This window comes from Brassica napus, chromosome C4 (assembly GCF_020379485.1).
Source record: "Brassica napus cultivar Da-Ae chromosome C4, Da-Ae, whole genome shotgun sequence".
Taxonomy (NCBI): domain Eukaryota; kingdom Viridiplantae; phylum Streptophyta; class Magnoliopsida; order Brassicales; family Brassicaceae; genus Brassica; species Brassica napus.
Genome location: NC_063447.1, coordinates 59,688,832 through 59,710,683, shown reverse-complemented (window position 1 = coordinate 59,710,683; position 21,852 = coordinate 59,688,832). Strand labels below are relative to the sequence as shown.

At 38.2% G+C, this 21,852-nt stretch overlaps 5 protein-coding genes and 1 non-coding gene across 7 annotated transcripts; 2 read left to right on the top strand and 4 right to left on the bottom strand.

The window, feature by feature from the left end:
- Positions 1 to 117: 117 nt before the first annotated feature.
- Positions 118 to 3,178, bottom strand: BNAC04G46490D. Its single transcript, XM_013819555.3, has 9 exons — positions 2,938 to 3,178; positions 2,739 to 2,858; positions 2,342 to 2,657; positions 1,440 to 1,830; positions 1,234 to 1,333; positions 1,080 to 1,139; positions 904 to 987; positions 718 to 825; positions 118 to 644 (listed from the first exon to the last, which is right to left on the bottom strand). Exons 1-9 carry the CDS (start codon positions 3,007 to 3,009, stop codon positions 336 to 338), a joined length of 1,560 nt encoding a protein of 519 aa, XP_013675009.1. The 5' UTR covers positions 3,010 to 3,178; the 3' UTR covers positions 118 to 335.
- A 229-nt stretch (positions 3,179 to 3,407) lies between these two features.
- Positions 3,408 to 7,371, bottom strand: LOC106381745 (serine/threonine-protein kinase BIK1). The gene is made up of 9 exons (XM_013821684.3): positions 6,674 to 7,371; positions 6,298 to 6,605; positions 5,959 to 6,094; positions 5,724 to 5,866; positions 5,513 to 5,636; positions 4,389 to 5,241; positions 4,117 to 4,164; positions 3,830 to 3,934; positions 3,408 to 3,750 (listed from the first exon to the last, which is right to left on the bottom strand). The coding sequence occupies exons 1-6, from the start codon at positions 6,723 to 6,725 to the stop codon at positions 4,853 to 4,855; spliced, it is 1,152 nt and encodes a 383-aa protein (XP_013677138.1). The 5' UTR covers positions 6,726 to 7,371; the 3' UTR covers positions 3,408 to 3,750; positions 3,830 to 3,934; positions 4,117 to 4,164; positions 4,389 to 4,852.
- A 1,558-nt stretch (positions 7,372 to 8,929) lies between these two features.
- Positions 8,930 to 9,001, top strand: TRNAC-GCA. The gene has a single exon. It is a non-coding gene; the product is annotated as a tRNA-Cys (tRNA).
- Positions 9,002 to 9,115: 114 nt separating this feature from the next.
- LOC106381743 lies at positions 9,116 to 15,956 on the bottom strand. Its single transcript, XM_013821683.3, has 11 exons — positions 15,684 to 15,956; positions 15,403 to 15,496; positions 14,299 to 15,048; positions 14,070 to 14,188; positions 13,794 to 13,940; positions 12,831 to 13,704; positions 12,165 to 12,623; positions 11,793 to 12,085; positions 11,562 to 11,660; positions 11,357 to 11,479; positions 9,116 to 11,114 (listed from the first exon to the last, which is right to left on the bottom strand). Exons 1-11 carry the CDS (start codon positions 15,765 to 15,767, stop codon positions 9,381 to 9,383), a joined length of 4,776 nt encoding a protein of 1,591 aa, XP_013677137.1. The 5' UTR covers positions 15,768 to 15,956; the 3' UTR covers positions 9,116 to 9,380.
- An 830-nt stretch (positions 15,957 to 16,786) lies between these two features.
- Positions 16,787 to 18,977, bottom strand: LOC106381742 (ACT domain-containing protein ACR9). 2 transcript variants are annotated; one of them, XM_048755155.1, is made up of 5 exons: positions 18,723 to 18,977; positions 18,349 to 18,570; positions 17,834 to 18,252; positions 17,472 to 17,756; positions 16,787 to 17,151 (listed from the first exon to the last, which is right to left on the bottom strand). In XM_048755155.1, exons 1-5 carry the CDS (start codon positions 18,874 to 18,876, stop codon positions 17,011 to 17,013), a joined length of 1,221 nt encoding a protein of 406 aa, XP_048611112.1. In that variant the 5' UTR covers positions 18,877 to 18,977; the 3' UTR covers positions 16,787 to 17,010. The 2 variants fall into 2 exon arrangements, with proteins under 2 accessions (XP_048611112.1, XP_048611113.1); XM_048755156.1 differs by having other exon boundaries at positions 18,783 to 18,954.
- Positions 18,978 to 20,972: 1,995 nt separating this feature from the next.
- On the top strand, positions 20,973 to 21,515 carry LOC125586231 (uncharacterized protein At4g04775-like). Its single transcript, XM_048756087.1, has 2 exons — positions 20,973 to 21,135; positions 21,214 to 21,515. Exons 1-2 carry the CDS (start codon positions 20,973 to 20,975, stop codon positions 21,513 to 21,515), a joined length of 465 nt encoding a protein of 154 aa, XP_048612044.1.
- Positions 21,516 to 21,852: the final 337 nt, after the last annotated feature.

The window sequence follows — 21,852 nt, the reverse complement described above, 5'->3', positions numbered from 1 at the left end:
CCCTAATTAGAATATTTAACATATACTATATAATACTACTAGTGTACTTTAATTTTGCTATTAAATTTTAAAATAAAAATAATTGAGCTAATGAAAAAGGTCACATAAAACAGTCTCTATTTTCCAAAAATTTCTACTATAAAAAAAGCCCTTTCTCGAAGTTTTCAATACAATTTATTTTACAAAAAAAAATGTATTTAAATCCTACAAAACTGGTTGAAGGACTATTGATGATGGGATGTAAAAAAAAAAGACTATTGATGATGGTGCCCTTGCATCCAAGAGAGAAGTTACCCAAACATTGTCATTCTGATCTAAATAAGGCTTTCTAGTATTTACAATGACAATAGATAACGAAACTCATGGCCATATGTTTGAATCTCTACCATTTTAGCTAAAGGAACTTTTGCTTTTCTTTTCAAACATTCCATAACCATAGCCTTCAGGCTCCCTGATCGTGGCAACTGGCTGTAGATCCATTCCAAAAGAGATTCAATATCATCTGCAAAATCTTTCATGTGCCATTGAAGAAGCTGTGGAACAATAACCTTTTTCTTGCTGGAAACACCTACGGAAGCTTCTAGATACTCGACTCTTGCTCTTCCTAAATCATTCACCACCTCATCTGCTGTATAGACTCTAAGCTGCACATGAATACCACCAAGCTCATCATCCATCCATTTACAATGCTCAGATAAACTATGTTTGTACACTTACTGCTGGTGAAGACCAACTTCCACGACAAAGCGCAAATGTCACGTTAGGCTCTGAATATCCTAAACCATAAGTGTGCCGCAGGAGAGTTTCTTTCTCATCAAGTGAATCCTTATTTCATGAAGATGTTGATTAGCTTCTTCGGTAGTTACGTCTATTTTATAGGTTATAAAATATGTATAAACTTACATGTTCTGGTTCACAAGGATGCCGTAAGACAAAATGTTCAATTGCCAAAGCATTGAGGACTATGCCACCGACGTTAAGTGAAGCCTAACAAGAACACACTCATATGGTTGGATGCTAATCTACAATTAAGATAAAATTAGCGTACTTTTTTCTTGGAATTTTGATCCAAATCTTACCTTATTCATCAAGGTAAGTAGTTTATTGTGTGACGAAGGTAACCCATACTCAAGAAAAGCCTATAATAGAACATATAATTCGATTTTAAGTTTAATTTTGTGTCGTAGATATTTAAAAAAAATTCAATAATTTATTTTGAAACTGTGGTCGTACATGCATGATACAAGCGTTGTAGATATTGATCCAGAAAGCGAGTTTTTGCTTGTAGGTCAAGAAAGTCAAATCCACCTCTGATAGTTTTTCCATCAAAGCACTATTAAACACGCATAGATAGTCAATAAACCACTTTCATCAACAATTATACTATCTGATTAGATCATTTCAGTATATTAAATCCAGAGAATGTAAAAGTAGAATACCTCAAGCGTGGAACAGCCGGTGAACAATAATATGTGAGACTGGTCACATCGATGGAACTTCTTGAAATGTGAATGAAGTTCTTGTAAGGACCAATGTCCCTAGTGAATCCTCCACTTGAGTCTGGTAAGACGTGGTAAGGATCAAGATTCATTGCATTCTGATAATGACTATATGTGTTTGATTTCCGGCTACAAGAAGAAGGCCGTCTCGAAAATTCGACATCCCCTTTGGTCTTTGATGAAACTTGATTCAGTTCTAAGTATATGCTTATGAGACAGTTTATGAGTTGTTCTGATACTTCGTTTGGGTCTTCTTTGCTCTTCACTTCCACAAGCCTAAGCCCCTTTCTTACTCTACTCATGTGTGGTCTCGATAATCCATCATATTCATCTGGCAAGTAAAACCACGAATCTGAGTGCAATGTGAAGTATACGAGTAATGTAGAATATAAACTTCCACATAGGGAGTTTAGATGGAACATGAGTAATATTAAGGGACTTGAGCCAATTCATGGACCAGATGTATTTTAGTTTTGTTCGGTTTGATTTTGAAGATAAATTTTGGTTTGAGAAATTTCGGTTTGGTTAATAAGGACAACCTTATTGATAGTTTTGTTAGGATTGCATTAATTACAAAACTTAGAAAATGAGGAAAGAGAGAGAGTAAAGTATAGGTGTAGAGAAGCTTGCAAAAAAAATTTTAGATACTCTTTTCTTGCGTGTACTTCTTCTATTCATCCAAACATTTTTTTTAATTGAAAATTTAAATAACAAAATTAAAACATTTGTGTCAGATAATCTTTCATGGGCATCTACCATTGGTAATGCTCTAATACTCTCGTTGTGTCCTGTAGTATTAATGTGCAGCTTATAAACGTTTTAAGGAATAAGCAACTACTTACCTGTGAATCCACATGAAGAAGTGGCATCCAAGAAATCAGGAGCATAAGAGAAGGATAGCCTTGAGTGAGTACTAGAGACAGTATCTAGAGCAGAACGTTGATAGTGATGCGAAAAAGATCGTTGTTGAAGATCATGTCTTAGTTGCAAACTTTTCCGTCTCACATGATTCTGTCTAGCCAATGTCCTCTTCTGTTCTGTCAGCTCTTGCGTTTGTCTCTGTTCGTAGCACAGTTTAAGCTTCAGCTCCTCGATTTTTCGGTCTAGACAAAGAATCTCTGCCTCCACTAAGGCAAGTTCTTGTATAATCTCCCTAAACTGTTAGACATACATCAAAATAGTTTGATCGTTAGGTTAGGACATTATACATTATATGTGAGATATGGTTAGTGGTGTAACCTGTGGTGGAAGAAACAATGAGGAGAGACTTGGGAGTGAAACAACAGAGCCATCAAAAGCAGACCGTAAACTTCTACTCAATGCTTCTTCTTCCTCTAGTCTCTCTTTAAGATGCATTACCTACATAAACACAAACATTTAAAATAACATAAAGTATTGCTTGTAAGTTTTTTTTTTTTTAAGGAAAAAATATGCTTACTCCTTCCTCTAAGTCATTTCTCTTGTTACTATATTGCAGTGAAGCCTCCATGAAGAGTTTCTCAAATTTCATGCGTTTTCAAAGTTCCAGAGAAACAATATAGGAAGAGAGTATATATGATTAGACTGAAACGTGGGAGCCATTAAAAGGGTCGGTCGGAGAATTGGACTTAAATAATGTAGTTAGAAGCATACAATATATTTAAAACAGTTATTGACTTTTGTGTTTGGTCACTTTGAGGGATAATGCAAGTCACATGAGTCTTGCTATAATAACGGCTGATCAGATTCAGACAAGAACACAAAAGAGTTTGGTTATAATTATAAACACAGATTGTAGAGGTGGGCATGACGTGAACCCCATCACCGTAGAGACTACTTTCATGTATTATCTTATTATTTATTTTGTTTTACCTTGTAAGCTCAGCTGTAATGCTTATTTTGTATACTTGATATGGACCATATAATAGATTAAACTCAAAGAGATCAAAATAGAATATAAGCAAGTAATATGATAATTCATGTAATCTGTTCATATCGTTAAAATTCAATCAACACTCTTCTTAAACTTGCTCACTCGTCACCGAAGTATATACATCATAGACATAAGCCTAATCTATAAAGCCTGCGTTAAGGTCGTCGCTGCTCTGACCAAGCCAACTTGAACAAAGTCTGCTCTTCAAACAAAGTTGGACAGAGCCATCACTTTGGCAAAACCAGAGATTGGTTCAATCTGGGACATTAGCACAGAACAGCTTCTGCATCTAGCTGAGACTCTTGACCATCTGTCTCAGCGAGTATTGGAGCATGTAAGCTGATAAGTTTTTTTGTGAAAGATTATGTTAGGTAATTGAACAAAAAGATTAATAAAAAATCAGAAAGTGAGGAAGCACCTGACAGCTAAGTGTGGACTGAAGCTTATGAGAGGCAAGTTTCTTGATTGTGTTTGGAACACCAACTGTTGATATTGTAATCATTCGTTGTCCTATTTCAATGTCCTAAGTGTCAAGGAAAAGCATACCAAGAGTGACTACTAATGTCTTATTGTTTTAACATTATATAACTCAACTTAAAATGAATAGATACTTAGCAAGAGCTTCATTCATTTCTACAAAGAACCATATGTTTTTTTTTTTTTTGGAACACCAAAGAACCATATGTTATATATGGCAAATGTTACCTTATTCAAACAACGATGAGCACTGAACACATCCTCTATAGCCAACACCTATACATTCAAAAAAAAAAAAACAAGCCAAAACTACTTAAGATTTTATGCTAAGTATTTATATCATGGAACCAAAACTCTAATTACATAACTCTGTATAATGTTCTCTTTAACATGATCATTCCATAAGAATCTTGGTTTCAATACATTTCATTTCACCTAATCCTAATCCATAAGCTGCATACACTGTCAAAGGAAGAAGAAAGCTAAACCCATTTGCTCACAATTGCTAAAGTCTTCAACTTTGTTTAGCCTTCGTCTTGTTGATAAGATTGATGATCTAGTTTTGAAGCATAGCAATCGTGTTGGTTGTTGTTGTCGTCATCATAGCTCGACAATCACTCAGACACCACACACACAGTGAAGGACGTCTTGAGTTGTGTTGGTCAATAAGCGGATAAGAGATAAAGGCGGCACGCAGTTCGAATGCAGAAGTGAGAAACGACACGCGTTCTTCAGTTTAAATGTTGACTTTTCAGCTCTTAACCAAACAGTGTAACTAACCAATCCAACCCGAATAAATTAAAATTGATTGAAACTCAATATTCAATTAAACCGGGAATATTTACACAACATCCTACGACTTTTTAAAAATTGTATTGAGGAACATCTCTACATCAAATTCAAATGTATTAACAAAAAAAAAAAATCAACAATGGTTACAAACACAATAGAAAGAAAAAATAACCTATACTTCTGGTAACTTAGCTCTGGTTTTAGAACCATGTTTCTTGCCATCCTTAACCGGATCGGTCTGAGTCGGTTTCCCCAAGTTGTCTTGAAGTTGTTGCAAGGCACGGACCACTTGGTCCATGGTCGGACGCGACTTTGGTTCGAATGAGATACACAGCACCGCAATGCTGGCCATCCTCACTGCCTCTTCGGGTAAGTACTGTGAGTCTAACCGAGGGTCCACGATTCGGAGAACCTTGCGTTTGCTTGTGAGGTAAGGTCGAGCCCATTCCACAAGGTCTTCTTCTTCAGCCGGCCTGTTGTAGTCCAAAGCTTCTTTACCCGTCAAAATCTCTAGAAGCACAACTCCGAAACTGTACACATCGCTTCGTGAGTTTAAGTGACCTGAAAGTATACAACAATGTGAAAAGATGAAACTAAGGACTCAAACCCTTGTATCTATATGGAGAGCTGATACTACTGAGCATTAGGCAAATGAAACATTGATTTATGGCTATCAAAACTAAAAAAATAATTTACGTAAACATAGACTCCTAAATTTGTATAATTTTTTTTTATTAAATCCTTCACTAAATTGCATATAGCCTAATAGCCCTAAAATCTAGAACCGACCCATATATTTTTTTATATCAAGAAGATTAGTAGTTTAGTTAACCTGATGACATATATTCCGGAGCAGCGTAACCATATGTACCCATGACCCTTGTACTAACATAGCTTAGATCACCCATTGGACCATCTCTAGCTAGCCCAAAGTCAGAAAGTTTCCCATTGTAGTCCTGTTATTGGAAACAATGTCATAATCAGTAAAACGTCTTTCAAAGATTAGTGAGACCATCTAACTCTTTTGAATATGTATTTCTTACCGCGTCAAGCAAAATGTTGGAGGCTTTAAAGTCTCGGTATATCACTTTGACAGGGTCGCTGTGGAGGAATGCAAGCCCCTTTGCTGCATCAAGTGCAACCTTGACCCGTAGAGACCATGTTAGTGGTTTAAAATGTGAACCTCCTGCTTCAAAACCACTTCCATAAGTACAAAAACACAAGCTATATAACATTTCATCATTTCAAAACAACAAACAATGATTCAGGGGAACTCACTTCTGAATAGATGATTCTCAAGACTTCCATTTTGCATAAACTCATATACAAGAAGATGGTGGTCATCCTCCAAGCAATAACCAACCAGTTTCACTAGATTTGGGTGACTCAATTCTCCCAAGTAATTGATCTCTGTCTGCATCATAACAGAACATATCAGACACAATCCACACACATTAATTCAGACGTATTATTGACTTCCAACGTAAAACCAGTTGACGATAATTAGATTGATCATAACCTTTTATATATTAGGTAATTATTTCTCTAACTACCGATGCGTGATTTCATTCTTTCATTAACGTATATAACTCAAGTTTGAGGGAATGAACACTATACCAGCCATTCGTGGTGGCCTTGAAGACCTTCTTGGTTAAGCTTTTTAACGGCGATGACTAAACCGGTTCCTGGTTTAGTAGGAGTGAGACTGGTTTCATCCAACCAGCCTTTAAAGACAGAACCGAACCCACCTTCTCCGACCACACTGTCCGGTCTGAAATTTCTGGTTGCGAGTTTGAGCTCGTTGAAGGTGAAGCTCTTGACGGACGTCAACTCGAGTATCTCCTCTTCTGTCTTCCGGGCCGCAGCCCTCACGGATGACGATGTCCGGCTCCACATGCTTAGACCGGATAGATAGCTACTCTTATCTACATAGACATATGTTAATAGATGAAGAAAAAGATTCCGAGAAAGTTAATAGATGCAAAGATGGTACCATTGTAGGAAAAGTTATCGGCCTTGACTGGAGAACTGAAGCAAGAACCCATCAGAGTCCAGAACAGAACAGAGTCTTGATTCTTGCTCGTTCTTCTTCAGCTGCTTGAACCGGATTAAAGAGAAAGAGATGAGAACACAGAGAGAAGAAGGAGAAGAATTGAGAGTAAGGGTTGGTGTTAATGAGAGGCATGAGGCATGACAGAAAGAGAAGAAGAATGGTTGCTTTGTCTTTATGTATAAAGTCAAACAAATGGATACAAGAAAGTATAGTTTGGCCAAAAGATAAAAAGTCGTCGGATTCTGTTTTGATCGAGAAATGATATGTTGTGTGACCAATTTTTTTATTTAGAAAAAAAGTCTTAAGAAATCTTTTGGCTATATCCTGTAAGGATTTTTTTTTTTCAGAAGATCGATAAGAGAAACTATCTGTCACATTACTGGTTTTGGAGTGTTCTTTTGTTACCGTCCGTATCTGATTTATTACCATTTATGGGGACGACAAACAAACAGAGAGACCCGAGGATTTCATATTTGCTGTCGTAAACAAAATATTTATTTGGTCTCGGGTGTGTCATCACTGTCATGAGTGTGTATGTATGTAAACAGAAACTACGTATAAATTATAAATAATAATTCAAATCATTGCTTCTTTTACACTCTACATTATTTTGATTTTTTTAAATAAATTATATCATATCTTTTTTTATTAATTAGAAGTTTAGGCATGGTTATCATTGAGACTTGACATCATGGGTTTTGATATGAATGCACTATTTCGAATCTAGTTAACAACAATTGTTTATGATAAGAAAATGTTGGTAGGAATTCAACTAAGAACTTTTTTTGGCTTTATATAATCTTTGTTGGGTTGTACCAAAATCAAAGATCGGAGAGTTATTTTTAATTTTTAAATGGTTAGAAAGTTTGGATCAAAAGCATCGAGATCTAACGTGTCAATTTAAATTTTCTTTTCTTAAGAGAGCATATTCTATCTAACGGGAATAGAACCAACGACCCCTCTCTTAAATCTTACTATGTGGTCCAGAAACATTATCAAGTAGATCAACTCCTTGTTGGTCACCTAAATTATTTTAATACAACTGATTTAGGTTTTCTTTGGGGTGCACTTCAGATCATATCAAACTCCTCAAAGCTTATTTTTGTTTCATCATTTGGCTGGCTAGCCGTCATGAATCGATCCCCTCTACTTGTAAATGCATTTACAAAAAAAAAAAAAACTATTTTGATTGCTTTTTATTCTTTTGACCATTTAATTTTCTTCAAACAATGTTCAAAAACCATGGTAATAACTTTGTTTCCTGTTGCGCACCATGGTCGTACGGAAGTAATGGAAACTCATTATTCTATGTGCAAGAAGTTTTACAAACTTTTCGAGATCGCTTTACATACCAAATAATTGACCCAAGCCATCAACTTTATTCCTCCTCTCTCTACATATACATATGAAAACAAATGACATAAACAAGTTCATAATCAAGAATCTATTAAAAGGAAAAATAGGTTTGACTTGGGAGGTAGGTTTGTGATAATGAGTCACTTATTATTGTTGTGGACGTCGCTGTCTGTTTGGTGTTACTTTTGGACTTTTTGGTTAATCTAAATATTTCTCAGACACTGGTTGGTCAATCTTTACGTACGGATGTACTATTGACTTTGCCTTGTCGTGTCTTCCAAACATTTGCAAAATACCCTTTGTCCCGATTAACAAAAACGTTTCCTCCCTAAACGAACATAAACTAGACTCTGTTTCCTTTCTCATTTTTTTTCTTTTCAGATTATATAGACTCGCAGGGTTAGTTGAAGAAGGAAAACTAATGTTGAACTTTAAGCATGTTTCTATTGGGGAAGTCTAGTTTGTTTGGTGAAGCTGTGGGTGGGAGTAATGAGAGTGAAAGCAAATGTAGGAGTGTGAGGGAGATTTCTTGAGTTGTTCAAGAATGCATACTAATTGGTGGTTAAGTAAAATGCATTGTGTCAGCTTGTTAAGCTTGAGCCACTAAAATCCTTTTCATTATGGTCATTATTAGAGATTAGGAGATGCTAATTATGATGGATCCAAATTTAAGAATACCCACTTTTGTTCTTTTTCTGCATCATCTGGATCATGTAACATTGAGTAGAAACAAACGTTGAGAAAAATATTGGTAACATTGAGTAGAAACAAACGTTGAGAAGAAATATTGACGTGATTATACTTGAATTGTTAGTTAGCGATATTAGAAATACACTACAAGGGTCCATAGCTCAGTGGTAGAGCAATTGACTGCAGATCAATAGGTCACCGGTTCGAACCCGGTTGGGCCCTTCTTTTTTTTTTGTCTTCTCTTTTATTTTTTTTTCTGGAAACATAAATTATTTAATAAGATTAGTAAATAAATGGACAGAAGAGGGGAAAATACATAAAGAGGGGAACACCAAGTCATGATAAGACCATCCAAAGTGATCATTAAGTTTGTCACCATGATGCAAAAGCATGGTACGAGTAAAATTGTATAACAAAATAAGCTTATGCTAGAAACAGAACAAGAGTATAACAATTGTGGTATTCACTTAACCATTTTCAAAAACTGTATTCCCATATCTTTTCCTTTCTTATCTCCAAAAATCCCCATTTACTATGTTCCCTACTCTTTGTGTGTTCTAACTATGTAAAGGGAAAAACACGAGTAGCCGCTTTTCAAACTTCAATCCACCAGAGTGATTCCTTTCTTTCTAGCTTCTTCTTCAATCTTAACACCTCTTTTCTCTTCTATACTTCTAGCTACACTCCCATAACATCTCCACAGCTTCACAGACATTGGATATACAGACACAGCTTTACTCAAGAATCTCTCTGCTCTCGTCTTGAAACCGTTGATATTGCTCAATATCTCTCCAGCCTCCACCCATATATACTCGGGAGCTACTGGCATTGCACAAGAAATTGTACTTACAAGATTCAGACCTGCCCAGAAGTGAACACCCGAGGAACCAGACTCCTCTTCTTTCCTCAACAGCTTACTTACAGACAAAGCCAGCGGGTAGTTGCACGGGACCAAGCCTAGGATTGTTTCCACAAAATCCACCAGTTCCTTTTGTTTACTCAGCTTCTCCGGTACAAGAGATGGTCCGTGCCATGCTTCAAGAACCGTGTTTACCACTAAGAGTTCAGATGAAACTGGCGCCAGAAGGTTACTTACTAGCTTCCTCACTCTTGGTTTCTCAGCGCTGTTGCTGATGAATTTCCACGATAGTGGCTCTTTTACAGGTAAAGAACTTGCTTGATCAAGGTAAGAGTTGAGTAATCTCAATTGTAGGTTGACTGGAAACTCGCCTGTTGCTTGCAACGAATTGATTAGCTGGAACACAGCATGTTCTCTCAGGCAATGCATAAAATGATCAGGATCAGTAGCTTTAAGTGCTTGGTCAATGGCCGAGCAAGCACCGGTCCAGTTACTTTGCAGTAGGTTATGGAGAGTGAGATTAAGGTATCCAAACATCACATCCACCTGATCCGATGCAACACTCTCACCTTCCTCCTCTGTTTCTTCATTAGTCAGTGCTGTCTTTTTCTTACGGGACGATACATCCCATACAGAGGTATACCAGCGGGACATGAGCTCTCTTGCCGAGCCGTTGCTTCCTCCTTGCAAAGCATATTCAGCGTACTGATTCCAAATCCATTGTATGCCTGAAGCATCTTTTGGCTCCTGCTTGAGAAGCTCTTCAAACACAGACGACAACGTTTCCTTTGGTTTCATCCTAGCTGCTAACAGTTTCAGCTCTAGGCAAGATGGGTAGAGCTCAACTGATGCCTTCACAATGTCCCTACATTTTTCCAACTCATCAACTGCAATCATAAACAGTGCGTGGTTCAAAGCGAATAGCCCGGCAGTGCGCTCTTGTTTTCCATTTCCCGATGAGTCATCACTAACGCAAAGTTCTTCTGAACAAATCCCTTTATCAAATAGACTCAGAGCCGTCTGCTTCACATCACCTACCAAATCAACTGAAGGCCATTCTATTTCTAGCAGTTCCTTCTCCATCTCAAATCGTTGGACAACCGAACCAGGCAGTTTCCTGTAAACAACTAAGTACACACAACAAATCCAGAACACACATTTATCAGAATATGTTAAGCATGTCAGAATTTGAGACATCATTGAAAAGTCAGGGTCCTCCGAAACTGCTGCTGGAGCGTGTAGCTTGGATATTCTCTGGATTGCCTTCGAAACGTTCCCAGAAATGCACATAAGGTTGAACATCTGCAATGAAAGATCTAATATGCAAGCGCTGGCATGATCCTTGTCAATAGACCCAGAAGCATGGTTGCAGAGCGCCGAGAGGGCAGCATCATATGCAATTAGTTGATCGTTAAGTTGTCCTCGACTGTTGATGTACATAAGCCATATTACGTATGATCCGCTACACAGATTGACCTGAAAAGTTAAAAAAAAGTTATCTCGTATAAAACTAAGGCTGCACAATTGTGAAGCATTCACAGGAAAGATTAAAATCATACTGCAAAATCACTGTGAAACCAGTGCTGAGTGAATCACAATCATCAAATTTTGTATGTATATGGACACACATATATGCAAACGTACAGAAATAATCAATCATAAAATGTAGATGTGTGGCTATGTAGATGTAGGCAATATTGCAATAGGTGATAACATACCCCAAGAGACAACATATCTTTCCCATCTGATCCTTCATGTGAATAGTAAATTAGGAGATACACAATCCAAAGAATCTCAGAAGCTGGATCACCTTCAAGACCTCGTGAAAGAACAGAAAGGGCCTGAAAAGAAAAATGGCCACCAGAATAAGAACGAGAGCTAAAGTGATACTACACAGTATTAACAGGAATCAAACAACATTGCCTGGATCAAGCCTTCTGAGTGGTCAATTTCCCGACAGAAAACAGTAAGAGCCATTTCCACGGATTCAAGAGCAGCAACTGAGCCTTGATTAAGGAGATTCTACGAATGCACCAAGCAGGGGAGTGCAATACAGTAGTAAGAATTTCAATAAAAGAATGCAGCATTGGTCAGATCTGCAGCTTGATATTATCATAATTAAAGGTTTAAATAAAAAGAGAGAAAAAGACAAACCATCAAGCTATGTTTGATCCTAAGGTATGATGAGTGTGTTCTTGGATTTCCTAGGACTTCAATTCGACCTTCGTTTTCCCTTGCAGGTATATTCTTGTAAAGCAAGTTCGATGAGGCGAGGCAGACACTAAAGTGCTTCCCCCATATTTGCCCATGTCTTTGAGCCAGAAGGGACTCGTAAGACCACGAATCAACCTTCATTGTATCCAAGCAGACAAGATAAGTTGGTGAATGCACCACGTCAAAAATCTGTGATCCTTGCTTCTCATGTAAACTTGACGCAACATTACAATCTGCAAAACGCATAAAATTATAATTCTAGCAAAGAAAATATCGTTTCTAGAATTCTTATATACATATTTTCTGCCATACCCGGAGGATCGTTCTGACTTTGATGCAAACCGTCATCAGCGAAATCCTTGAAATGTTGCCAAGAGCATTCATCATTATTACATCTTCCACGCAACTCGTACATGCAGAGAGGCCGAAAAGGGTCCATCTTCAAATTAGAGGTGTAAAGGTCAACTTTTCTCTCATATACTGGAGTTCTAGTCAAGCTGTTACGTTGTCTAACATCACTGTATACGCTATATGACTTGTTTTCAAGTGTAGATTCTGTTCCCAGAGATGTAATAGAAGACCCAGGGACCTTTAGATGATTAATTGTGCTCCGAAATAAAGGGCCGGCTGAAGCTACAGACAACAAAAGGTCATCCTCTGGAGAAGTTTCATGGGACTCCATATCTACAGATGATCCAAAATTCTCCATGATTGTGCTGCGTTCAACTGGTGGTTCCGAGGGACTTCCTTGCAGTTTATTGGCGTCTGGCTCTGAGATTAAAAAATAGGAAGACGTGTTAAAAAAAACTAAAGCACATGAAGAACCACGCATTTGCTATCCGCAGTTGAGCTCAATCATCTCTAAGAGTAGGACTTGAAAGTAAAATAAGGCTGCAAATGACTTTTCTCCTTTTGTCAAGTGAATGCCCAGCCAAATAACCAAGAAAAATGCAAATCTCTTATGAATAAACTACTTACTTTTAGAATCACTATGCTGAACTTTTTCGGAGACAGGACTACTTCCATCTCTCTGGGTTCGTTCACTTGCAACCCCTCTATCTACCACAGTCTCTCCATTGGCACATGTGCCACCTCTAGATTCTTCCCGCATACTCAGACGCTCAAATAATTTAGATCTTAATGATGCTTCAATAAGCAAGGAATTCTGATTGCCTAGTGTTTGCTCAAGATTTTCTGCTTGATGCCCAATGTTCCCTTCGGTAGATTCATGGTTTACTGGAAATGACTCATCTTCTGCCAAAATGTGAGCATCGCTAGACGGGGAGCCTAGTCTACTTGCAGTTTGCTTCTCACTGTAAGGCAATCCATCCGAGGTGCTAGCATCATGATCACTGCACGGCTCTGAACCCAAATTCTGTCCACTATTGGGACGATGTAGAGAATGAATGCCACCATTTTCGTTGTTATGTATGTGGTTGGTCTCTAGCTGAGTATGCTGAGGGTTGTCCGTTTTGGTTGCCGAATCAATGTTTTCAGCACTGTTACTCACGAACCGAAACCCAGTTTCAGGGTGCTCATGATGTATAGAAGGCCACAGCAATCTGGTGTCACGCACAATAAGAGATCCATAGTGAGCAGATAAAGTTTCTCTCTTACTGTAAAGTTCTGCACATTTGGCATTTGCCTCAATCAACGATCTTTGTGCCTTTCTATAAACTTTGAGAGCGTTCCTCTCTTCAATTTCACAAAGGCGTTTACGTTCTTGTGCTTCCTCCAGGTCTTTGTCAAGAGATTCCTCGAGGTTTGTCAAATATAGCATATCCAGTTGACTATGTCCAGGAGCAATTGTATTTCCCGGGATGTTCCAGAAGCCAGAATTGTCCAGAGAAGGCTGAATCAAGCAGAAAAACAAAAAAATCAAAAGTAAGGATCATGAAATCATACCAGCTGCCTCCAACTATTCAAGGATATAGAAAATACCTGATGGTTTCCATTGACTATTTTGGGTAACTGGTCACTCGACAAGTTGCTACCAACATTTTTCACTGATTCCAGTTCTCTTGAAGTTAACTGAACAGGAGGATCTGGCTGGCCACATCTTACACCTTCGGAATGATTTGCTTTGCTCTGGAACAGAAAAAAAAGCGCATAAATTGACAAAACACTGGCCAACACTAGAAATAGTTTAACTAATAGTCTTAGAGTCGATAATTCCAATTCTAGTCAAGGAGAAATACAAAAGATGATGACACTTACTCCACTTTTTTGTAAGACACTTGAGCTTGTATTGCCTTGTACAATATGCTGAGAAATGACGGGGTGAGCAGTCTCAGCTCTGTTACTACCAACGTTTTTGCAACTAGCATTTGCATTGCCTAGAGAAAAAACAGAAGTGGAGGAAAATCAAAACATTGATTTACTTAACCAAAATAAACTTTCTAGTGAAAAAGCCAGTAGATATTCGATATTTTCCGTTAAGTCTCACCTGAAAGTAGACTTTTACCGATGCCAGGCGCTTTCATTGGTGCAGCTGTAGATGCTGGCACTCTGTTATCAATAACAGGCTGACTTGTGTCATTTCCACCAACTTTTAAGCGCTTCTTTGCAGGTTCGTTTGGTTCGAGCTGTTTACCATTACCAGAAACCATAACGAGACTCCTTGTTTGACTGATTTTTGGGTTAACATCATCCTTCTTTGTCTGTACTGCCTTAAGCTTCCGCTCAATTTCCCATTGTTCCCGCTGTGCAATCTGCTGCCTCAGATCCTGAAGTTTGCTGCTATTGGGATCCACAGTCTGTTCAGGACGCGGTGTATCTTTGCTAACCTTCCTCTCATAGGTATGGCTATTTTTCTTAATTACCTTGGGAAGCACAAGGTTGGGAGCTTTAGAAGTCGCAGCATGACCAAAGGTGCTAGCGGAGGGTGCCTTCTTCGTAAATCCTCTGTTATCAATTTGAAATGGCCCTTTCAATTTTGTTTGTAAAACCGAAGACGGGTTCCTGTTCCCAGGCACGGTTCCTTTTGGTTGAATCTTCGGTGTCTGCTTCCTTCCTTTGCTTTCAGATTCGCTACCACTATCGTCATCTGAGAAATCTATCACAAGGTTGTTGTCGTTGCCCCTTAAAGGAAGTTTCTTCCCATGAATGGGAGTAGTAGACACCGCTGGCTTCTTAACAATCCGGCCTACAGGGTGGGTCGCCTTCGAGGGTGTAGTAATCAAAGATTCAGCTTTCCCTGACAAGTCACAAACAATTGAAAACAAAAAAAAAAACGAGTTAGTTTGTTTTATAGGCAACTTCAAAATATATTTATACTAAAAGGCAGGTTAATAATGCTCCACACGCAACAACTTAATAGGAAAAAAAAACACACACACACTAGTACTGTTGTACATTGATTTAATCTTATTTCTGTTATAGTTTGACACTGATCAAGGTCTATTCTAGAGATAGGGTGAAGTAACAGAAGATCCTATACCAATCCAAAGCACTAGGAAAAATAGAGAGATGATGTGAGTCTTATCTTTGCTCATAAATCCCCTAGAGAGGTTGAGAAGCAGATGAGAGAGATAGTAGTGTTGTTTTTTACCAGGTTGAAGACGCCTTTGGATGTTAGTGTTAGCCGAAGGAGCTGAGACATGTTCAGTGAGAGGAGCTCTCGTGCTCGTTTGCATTGGTTGTACCTAAAAAAAAAATTAAAAAGTTTTAGGGTTTTGAATCAATCAGAAGCATTCAGGGGCAATACAACGAACGCACGACAGATTTGAGAAATCTGATAACGAACGAACGAACGCTACTAAGAATCGAGGCGTAGAGTGTGCGAACTCAATCCTAAATACATAACAAACAAATCGAGAGAGATAATAATACATCGTCATCGGAGGTGGAGAGCTCGCCTTCTTCTTTTCCGGAACCCGAAGCGGAAGCTTGCTTCCCGACGATTGGCGTCGTCATCTTGCTCTACTACTCTCTGGAGATGAAATCCAAACGAGGGAAATCGAAAGAAGGTTTTGAGATCGAGTACGAGAAGATGGGTGGGTCTTCTCCTCTGGCCGCCGATTGAAACACGACCGAGAAGATAACGGATTACGAAACGACTATTCTAACCCTACACTCCTCTTTTCTCTCTCTTCCCTCTTCTATTTTTTTATTTTCTTTTCTTTCTTACACTGTTAATTGTTTTTTCTTTGGTTAACTAACTACACTGTTGATTGTTAATCTGTTTTTACCCGAGTCAACAAATTAATGTGATTACTTAATAATTTGATATTTTGTCAGGTTTATGTCAATTTTATAACTCTATATCCTAAGACTCATTCGGATCAAAAACTCATTCCGATTTTTTTTATAAACTATTCTTATAATAAAATTAAATTAAATTAAAATCAAACTGGATAAGCGAAAAACAATTCAGATCACAAGTTCGATTGGAGTAAATTTGCCAAAGTCTACAAAAAATTTCCCAATTAAATTAAAATCAAACTGGAGTATTGTACTTCGAGTATTCTTTTTTCTAAAATTGTATCAAAATAAACATAAAATTTAGTATTTGAAATATTTGTTTAAATTAAAAAAAAATATCATTCTGTAGACCAGGTTTTCGAAGTTTTCATCAGATACCCGAAATACCGCCTTAAAAAATCCTCCATTCAGATTTTCTTACATATCGGATATAGATTCAGAATTTCAGCTCGGGTTTGGATTTAGAATTCAGATACAAATACTGAAGCATAATATTAGACGATGAATGGAAATTGTGTTGAGTGGCTTTCAAAGTGACGATGCCAATACCACAAACATATTCTAGTTTTTTTATTTTTTAACAGTAGTCTAGTATGATAACAAAATCTAAATATACAAGAACAGATTGTGCCACTCGTCCCTTATGTGTATAACAGCAGCTACATGTGCAGGTTTTGCGATGCGAACCTGCCTCGCCCCATTCTTCACGTCCATCCATGCACATTCAACACTCCTTCAACACATGTCGTATGATTCGATTAAACCAAAGTGAGATACAAAGCATTCATTGCAATTGCACTTTAATCCTTATATACAATTTTCCATATCATTACAACGCAACTCAGCTAAGCTCCACACAAAAGCAACCAACCACTCTCGAAATCTTCATCGAGCCAAGACTCGGTTTCTTAAGGCCCCATCGACTAGCATACAACGTTCAAGTCTCTCACACACTTCACCAACCCATAAGTGTCTTTGTCACTCTCTCCACTATCTGATTCCTAGCTCGGTCCAATGGAAACTCACGACGCTCCTCCAAAAGAAATCTATAAACTTCCCATTGTCGATCTAAAGTTGAGTGCCTCCCAATCTCGGCCTACAAAAGAAACACAACTCACAATATTTTATAACCCTGTCCCAAAAAACATATAAGAGTATCTTTCATTTCAAAAATGTATATTTTGAAACTTTCACACACTAAAAAGACATCTTAATTATAAATGCATCAATTTTTTGGGTTTGAATGTTTCTCAACACTATTAGACAATCAAAATTCAATAAACGCTATTAATTTCTTCAAAATTTACAATTTATCATTATTACTACCTAACAAAAAAATGCATTAAAATTGTAAAAATATATCTTACTAAAACAATTATTTTTCTATCATTTTGAGACTGATGAATATCTACTTACGGAGAAGATGCAGATTCCAAGTGACTTCAAAGCGAGTGTGACATCATAGAAAACTCGTGGTCTTCCTTTACCAGATAGTTCCACAGGGTTGGCTACTAACAGCTCAGAGTCTGGTCCTCGGTTCGCGATTATAACTCTCAAAGGACACGATATCTCCTCCTTAAGACGAGAACAGAAGCTGTCTTGATGTTTCGGGTCCGCTATCTTCTTCCCGTCCGTGCCTCTCACAAACAAGTCCAAGTTCCTATAGCCTTTAACCTTTGATGAGAATCTACCGTAAGCAATCTGTATAAAGAACCAATCACACACTAACATCAGTTAGACAGAGGTGAGATTATAGAGATGAGTCTTGAAAACGTTACATGGACGTCGCAGTCTTTAGAAGTCCTGAGGATATCGTAGAAAAGCCCCTTCTGATCGATACAGTTGATATGAAGCAAAGTATGCGCTGGGCTTAAGTGGTTATCGACCGTGAGAACCACTTTGTTGGAGATGGAAGTAACGTCAGAGCCGAAGAGCTCATCGGCAGCCTCAGGTGGAAGGGCTGAGAATCGTTGGAGACTCTCTAGCTCGGGACCAGCTAGCTCAATCTCGCAGCTCACACCGTGTTCCCCGAGCACAGCCGTTAGATGGTCACACGTCTTGGTTTGTCTCTGCTTAGTGTGCAATAGATCCATTGCGTCAGTGATGAAAAACATGTCCAAGACTCTTCCGTCTGGCGTTGTCGTGACTTTGACTCGTTGGATAGTAAACTCTAGCTCTGTCAGAACTTTAGTTACATCTACAAAAAAAAAACACCAAGAAAAAATAAACTTTATAATTAAAACCATTAAGACACAAAAACAGATATAAAAAGACACAAGTAAAGGGACCAAACCGTGAAGCAGTCCTTTCCTGTCGCGGCAGAAAAACTTGAGGAGATAAAGCGAAGGAGGCTTAGAGACATTAGAAGACTGAAGAGAGGAGTAATAAGAACCTAAACAAGACGGACAAGCAGACAAGAGTCGGTTCTTCAAGCTGTCCCAATCGAATCTAGAAGAACCGTTATCAGGACTGACCCAGAACACTATGTAACACCATCTTCCATCGGTTGAAAAATCTGCAACAATTAACAACCCCATTTTCACAATCATCAATAAATTAGAATTAATCACATAATTAACATAATTAAATCGAATCAAATTTCGAATATTCGTAACCGACAAAACAGAGTATATTCCCCGAAAAAGACAAAGGTTAAGACTTTTATGCCTGCTTTGGTAATGGAGAGACCGAACTCGAGGATGATTCTACAGAGAGTTGAGCCCAGACCTGATTCATCTGGACAATTCACGGTGACCATGGTGGGATCGCCGGAGTTTTTTCCCGGTTCGATTAAAACGGCGTCGTCGTTGAGAATTCCCATTTTTTGCAGCCAAAAAACAAAATTCAATGGCTGCTCCCAACAGAGGATTAAAAAAAAAAAGAATTCTCGCAGAAAAGGAGAAGAAGGGACAAGAAGAAATATATATATGTGAGAAAATTAATTTTGTTTTATTTTATTTTTTGTTTAATTAGGGTTGTCGGGTTGCTGAGTGGGGCCTACGTGTCTAGTCATACACACGTATGAGGAAAAGAAAAAGCTGGGTTAGGCAGTGGACACGTACCAATCTTAATCTTTTGAACGGAAGGGTGTTATCGTAGTTTTGGACAAGCTGTGCTTTGTAAGACGGTCCGTAGATCTTAGAGCATCAGCATCGGGGTCCCTTAAGGCAGGGCCCTTAAGAAATTTGGGTCGAAAATAAATCCAAAAAAAAAGAAAATGAGTGGAACGGACCTAAAATAAGGGATGATGGGCTCGTCCCGTGAGGCTACGTGTCGGGTCGGGATTGGGAGATGAAATTGTCGCGTTTGTCTGTGTCTTCGCGTCAATCTCATTCTGAAACACAAATGCGAAATATGAAATGAAGAAGGCGATAAGCTGATCTCCTCAGATCGATCTCTCTTTCACCTGAGTTTCTGTCGGCGTGTCTCCTCAATCGAAAGCCCAACTCACCACCACGAGAGATCGCAGCTTCCGTTGGCGTTTGATCCGCAGATCGAGATCCCGAGCTCCATCGACTTCCGTTCGATTCCGGTCTTGTATGAAGGGTCTCATCTTCCCCAAATCGTCTGAAACTCTACCCGAGCTCAATCCTTAGCCGTTACCGAGGTATTTTCTTTAACTCCCATCTGAAATTGAAAATTATAGGGTTTAGGAATAGTGCATGCTGAGTAGTGGTATAGATTCTATGTTGTTCGAGAACAATTGTACAGATTCTAGGGTTCGCAAATGTTTCCTACTTTCGTATAGATTTTTAAAAATTTAAATGGTTGGATTGTGTGATTATTTTCGATGTAGCTTGATTGATTGTTTTGTATAGATTGAACTATTGTAGTCGTTGTAGCTCGTTTGATTGTTTCGTATTGTAGCTTGTTTGATTGTCTCGTTTAGATTGAACCGTTGAGTTTGGTTGTAGCTTGTTTGATTGTTTGAGATCAAAAACTAGACTCCGTATTTGTATGGTTCGAGAACAAATGTATAACAAATCAGTAACTGATTTTAGCAACATGAAAGAACTGTTTGATAGTTTAGTTTCGATGCTTTGGATCCTATAACTGGTTTTGTGTCTCCGCGTAGCCATAGTTCATAGATCAAATATGTGAAATCGTTTACTTAATAGTTCATATAAGAATAAATGTAGCTTCTATACTTCATCTTTCAAGTCGTCTCTTGTTTTATTTTTTAAAAAAATTCAATACAAGGGATGTTGTTACGATTTAAAACTTGAATACTAATTTGAAGTTGTGTGTGGTAGTTGTATATTAAAGACACTGACATCGTTTTCTGCTTAGTTATGATGTATACAGTAGGTTTTAAACAAAATCCGCTTACATTAATGATGTTGTTAGGAAAGTTGATAGTTTTTTTTGGTGTAATAAGTTAGGATTTGACATTTCTTGTTGGGAGTTCACCATTATGAGTTTATAGACTTCACTTGAGGCTATAAAATCTCTTATCTCTTATCTCTTATCTCTTCTATCTCATAACTCTTTCTCCATTCTATCTCTTATCTTACTCTCTTGTATGGATCCAAGCAATCTTCCTAGTCAGTCCTCTAGCTACGTAGGACTGCTTCACAGTCAACAAGGAAGCGTTTATCATGAAAACTTCCCTTATGGAAGTTTTCATTCTAGTGTCAACTTTGGAGAATCCGATACATTTCCGGCTTTCAGTTCTCAACAACCTGAAGACGCACCAGTCGACGCACCAGTAGACGCACAAGCTGCCCGTCCTGTAAGACGCAAGTGGAACCCTGCAGATGACGAGGTGCTGATCAGTGTGTGGCTCAACACTTCGAAGGATTCGATTGTTGCAAATGAGCAGAGGTCGGGGGCCTTCTGGACACGGGTTGCTAAGTATTATGCAGAGAGTGCTCATGGAAGAGAGGATGGTGTGAGAGAGCAAGAGTGCTAAGTATTATGCAGAGAGTGCTCATACGACGCGACCAAGCTGAGTTAAGCTTGGAACGTAGTTCACAAGTTCACTACCCTCCGCAACCGGAGGTAGAGTTTGGTTTCCCGCAGGTCTGCTATTGTGGTGCTCACCCAGTGCTTGCAACATCTAACTCCAGGAATGATCAAGGTATGTACTATGGTAGTTGCTTAAGTACTTAGCCTGTGAAGAAGGATTGATTATCGAGTTTTTGCGTATGTTAAACAGGGAGAAGATTTTACACTTGCGCAAATAAGGACGATGGCGATTGCCATATTTTCAAATGGTGGGATGAGGCGGTGATGGATGAGATGAGAGCCAGAGATATACACGTGTTTCAGCTATCTGAAAAGGTAGATAGCCTAACCCTTTTACCTGACTATGACACTGAGGAGAAGCTACGAAAGCTAGAGAAGATGGTGGGTGATTTGGCCAAGGAGAAATCATGTATGATAAAGGGGTTTGAGTGCTTTGTAATAGTCATAGTTGTTCTTGTTGTGGTAATAGGCTTGCTGGTTATGTTAGTCTAATGTTTGATAGTTTCAATGTATGGATTCCGTTTCTTTGCAAAGCACATGACGCTTTTGTTCTCAACATTCACATGTTCAGTTCCTTTGTACCAATAAGTCACATGATCCATAGCACATGTTTATTTAGCTTCCTACCAATAAGTCACAAGTTTTACTAAAGAAAAATAATTCTATCACGGGAGGTTTGTAGAAACTTCATCTTTATCATATAAATAAGTATTGAGTTTTATTCTCTCATTACAAATGTGCAAAGTCTCATCTTCTCTTAAATTTCAAAACATTTTTTCCCTTTAAAAAAATTGTCAATGGCATCTTCTTCCCATTATCATTACCACAA